Source organism: Ictidomys tridecemlineatus, chromosome 2 (assembly GCF_052094955.1).
Source record: "Ictidomys tridecemlineatus isolate mIctTri1 chromosome 2, mIctTri1.hap1, whole genome shotgun sequence".
Classification (NCBI taxonomy): Eukaryota; Metazoa; Chordata; class Mammalia; order Rodentia; family Sciuridae; genus Ictidomys; species Ictidomys tridecemlineatus.
This window is the reverse complement of record NC_135478.1, coordinates 11,156,320-11,160,705: the sequence shown is the minus strand read 5'-3', so window position 1 is coordinate 11,160,705 and position 4,386 is coordinate 11,156,320. Positions and strand designations below refer to the sequence as shown.

At 40.2% G+C, this 4,386-nt stretch overlaps 1 protein-coding gene across 1 annotated transcript; it reads left to right on the top strand.

The window, feature by feature from the left end:
- Window positions 1-2,607: 2,607 nt before the first annotated feature.
- LOC101969620 (olfactory receptor 7A10) lies at window positions 2,608-3,564 on the top strand. The gene has a single exon (XM_013363293.2). It carries the CDS (start codon window positions 2,608-2,610, stop codon window positions 3,562-3,564), a length of 957 nt encoding a protein of 318 aa, XP_013218747.2.
- Window positions 3,565-4,386: the final 822 nt, after the last annotated feature.

The following is a 4,386-nucleotide window of genomic DNA, read 5'->3' as shown; positions in this document are numbered from 1 at the left end:
ATATATTTGACAGAGGGTGTAAGTCAAAGTTTATAAATCTTGTGGACAAATCTGTTTCAATCATATTGCAGACCCAAATGTTTTTTGTTTTTTTAATTTGGGTAGTTCCTTCCCAGAGGAACTAACCAAATTAAAAGACCACAGTCTGAGGTGCCCTGTTCATTGGAACTCCAAAGCCCTGCCTTGTAGAGGGGTAACTTACAGCTCCTAGTAACTTCAGAAATTTTCTATACCCTCTTCAAGAGAGAGAACCATGTGCATTTGTTATAAAACCATGAGAAATGGTTAGTAGTAGTCAATTGACATTTATAACTTTTTCTTTCGCAGATTTTTTAATTTATTCTTTTCAGTTATATTCAACACCAGGATACACGTTGACAATATCACAAAGTGTGGAATACTACTGCCCCAATTCAGTCCCCAGTGCCGTCCCCACCCTGCCCCCACTCCACTGATTCCTCTTGGATCCATTTACAGTTTCCTTTTTTAAAAATTAGTGTCCTGTGGATACCATTTGCCATCCTATGGCAGATCTGTTTTCTCTTATTACAACTTTTTGCTTTTGGGGATTGGTTCTATTTTTAAAGTAGCCATCATCTTCTGCCCTCTTGTGACAGAAAGTCTTTTGCATTCAGCCAAAGATTGCCTTTGTCTTTCTCATAAATATGTTTGATACCTAGAAGCTTCATTACATTTATGGACATCCCCTTTTATACAAAGGAATTCTGTATACATAATAAGCATCATGGAGTTCCTGTCAGAAATCAGTGAGTCAATGCCCATGGTGCCTCTAACCCATGTGCATGGTAAGAACTCATAAATGGAGTTTTGATAATAGTTTAATCACGATTCATTATCAGAGTCATGATAACAACATTATGGCAGAACTAAAACATATGTGTTTATTTTTGGCAAGAGTTTGAAGAAAGGGGCACCTTCATGTAGAGGTATCATCTTTACTCAGCACCAAATTCCTGAATAGCCACCCTGAAATATGCATTGAAAACCAGCAGATTCAGCTGGCAATGTGGCTCAGTGAGAAGGGACTTGGCCAGTGTTCATGAGTCCCAGAGTTAGACCCCAGCACCTCCAAATATATAAATCAATAAATTTAAAAACTAGCAGATTCACATATCCCTTTACCCAGAAACTCTATTATCTAGAGTTTTACAAAATAAATTATCTAGTGTTTTATAAAATAATAAAGTGGGTGGTAAATAAAGTTGAATTATACTCTGTCATGGTATGTAAGTTTTCTTATAGTATACTCATCTAGTCATATTGTGCACTAAAGCAAACAAATAAAAAGTAATCCACCTGGACACCTGGGATAACTCTGAAATCAAAACTATGCATCCTTGCATGTACCTGAGATTTCTAATAATGTCAAACTCTGATGCTTGAAGCAGAACAGTGGTGTCCAGCAGGGAAGGAGAGGAAAGCATGGGCAGGGGAATAGAGATGTCAAGTGACAGTTATGTAAGATGTCTAATGTCCAGACCTCTGCTATGCAACTTAGTGCCTAGGGCTAGCAAGTGATATTTTGCACTTGACAATTTGTTATGGGGACAGATCTCATTTTCAGTATTCTCACCTCAGATGAAACAGAAAAACAAAGGCATGCCCTGGGAGGAGGTAAATGTGTCTCTGACTTTCATTGTAGCGATGGGACCACCAGGATTTGCATATGTCTGCACTCATCAGGTAGCTTATGTCATATATGTATACAATGTAACTACACTACAATAAAGCAGGTTAAAACAAAAGTACTAGGGACAATACATGGAAAGTGACCCTGTGCATGCTGACAGTCTTCAAATTTCAACTGTCTTAGGGAGTCCACCTTCCTCACCATACTTAGACACAACCTCTCCTCCATCTCCCTCTTGCTTGTTCTGACTGCCAGTGGCTCCCTTGTGAATACTGACATGTGCAGCTAGCACCAGCCTCAGGGCCTTTGTGCTTCTGAACTCTTCTGCCATATACCTGCTTCTGCAGTTAACCTTGTGGCTTCCCTGCTGTTGTTTGCGGTCTGTGTTCAAATACCATCTTGTCTTGCCAGGACCCCTATAAAAACAGCACTTCATCTGCTCTCCCTTTTACTTTCCTATGTTTCCTTCATTGCAGTTATAACCATCTGATATATTATAGGATCGTTTATTTTCCATTTTTAAATGATATGTGAAAATTGTGCACACTTTTGGTGTGCCTTGTGAGTTCTTCATATATGTAGGTGTTTTATAATGTTCAAATAATTCTCCAAAAACATGTAGCATTCCTTTATGGTGAAACATTTAAAATAATCTAGCTTCAATGTCAAAAACAATTGACATACTTCTTTGGGCATTACTGAATCATAGGGATATTCATATTTCAGCAACCATTCACATTGGGAGACAGTACCAGGAATATGGGGAATCACTGTGTGCATTCCTGCAAGGCATGACAAAATGTTTACTAAAATTATTGAATATGTAGTATTTATAAATCCTTCGAGAGAGAGACTTAAATTCTGAGTCAGAGATGACACATGGAATGTCCTGTGGACGACCAAGTACAAAAAATGGTCATGACATTTTTCTCTTTTTTAGTAGTTACATACAGCACATGGAATCAAAAAATGACACAAAAATTTCAGAATTTCTTCTCCAGGGAATTTCAGAGGATCCAGAACTGCAGCCCCTCATCTTTGGGCTTTTCCTGTCCATGTACCTGATCACTGTGCTGGGGAACCTGCTCATCATCCTGGCCACCATCTCAGACTCCCACCTGCACACGCCCATGTACTTCTTCCTCTCCAACCTGTCCTTTGTGGACATCTGCTTCACCTCCACCACCATCCCCAAGATGTTGGTGAACATCCAGACACAGAGAAAGGCCATAAGATATGAAGGCTGCATTGTACAGATTTATTTTTTTACATTATTTATAGTGTTGGACAACTTCCTCCTGGCCGTAATGGCCTATGACCGGTATGTAGCCATCTGTCACCCCCTGCACTACATGGTTATCCTGAACCCATATCTCTGTGGCTTGCTGACGCTGGCATCCTGGACCATGAGTGCCCTAAATTCCTTATTACAAAGCTTTATGGTATTGCGGTTATCCTTTTGTTCAAACTTGGAAATCTCCCACTTTTTCTGTGAACTTAAACAGGTGTTTCAGCGTGCCTGCTCTGACACCTTTCTCAATGAGGTGGTGTTATATTTTGCTGTTGTCTTGCTGGGAAGTGTCCCCTTCACTGGCATCCTTTACTCTTACTGCAAGATCGTGTCCTCCATACGTGCAATCTCATCAGCTCAGGGAAAGTACAAAGCCTTCTCCACCTGTGCATCTCACCTCTCTGTGGTCTCCTTATTTTATGGCACAAGCCTAGGTGTGTACCTCAGTTCTGCTGTGACCCAAAACTCACACTCTACTGCAACAGCCTCAGTGATGTACAGTGTGGTCACCCCCATGCTGAACCCTTTCATATACAGTCTGAGGAACAAGGACATCAAGAGCGCTCTGAGAAGATTCCTTTGGAGGACACCTGGAAAGGGATCAGTTGGTCCACCCCAGTAGAGTCACCTGTGAGTTCAAGGCTCCAAGTTTTGGAGCCAAAAAACATAATTCTTTAACCAGATGGTATAATAAAATGTTGATCCTTTTATTGTAATCTCCATTGCTTTGGAATCAATTTCCCTATACAATTAAAGTAACTGTTATACTAGGCTTTCTCTATTTTGTGGTCTCTCAAATTGGTTTTCATTGGTCACTTCCTACTTTCCCAAACCTATTCCCACCCTTCAGTTAAAGGTATTTGGAAATCCCCACACATATCATATCATGGGACAACATGACCTTGAGGAATAAATTTTTCTATTTTTCTTTTTTTGGTTATATATGACAGCAGAATTCATTTTGATATAATTACACCAACATGGCATACATCTTATTCTAGTTAGGATCCCATTCGTGGGGATGGATGTTAGTGGGATTCTTTCTTTTTATTTTTTCTTCTTTTCTCTTTTTCTTCTAGTACTAGCAATGAAATCCAGGCCTCATGCACACCAGGCAAGCACTCACCATCACTGAGTGAGGTCCCCAGCCCTTAGAATAAATTATTTTCAAATAACAGCACAACACATGATTTTTCTTGTCCTTTTCTAAAGAAATGCCTGTGATTCTTATGACATCAGTGAAACACTCCACTTAGAGATGAGAGCCGTTCACACCCTCCATTGTATAGCATATGAACTCTGAGACCTCAGCTTCTCACTGTGCTCATGTCACTCTTTCTGTTCCTTCTTTCTTCCTTCTTTTCCTTTTTATTTCTCCCTCTCTTCCTTTTCCCCTGCAGCCCAAGGCCTTGTGCAGGCTAAACATACGCTCCACTGGGAGCTG

Bases quoted from the DNA above. Each gene is read 5' to 3' on its own strand.
- LOC101969620 (XM_013363293.2), top strand. From the start codon at position 2,608: ATGGAATCAAAAAATGACACAAAAATTTCAGAATTTCTTCTCCAGGGA.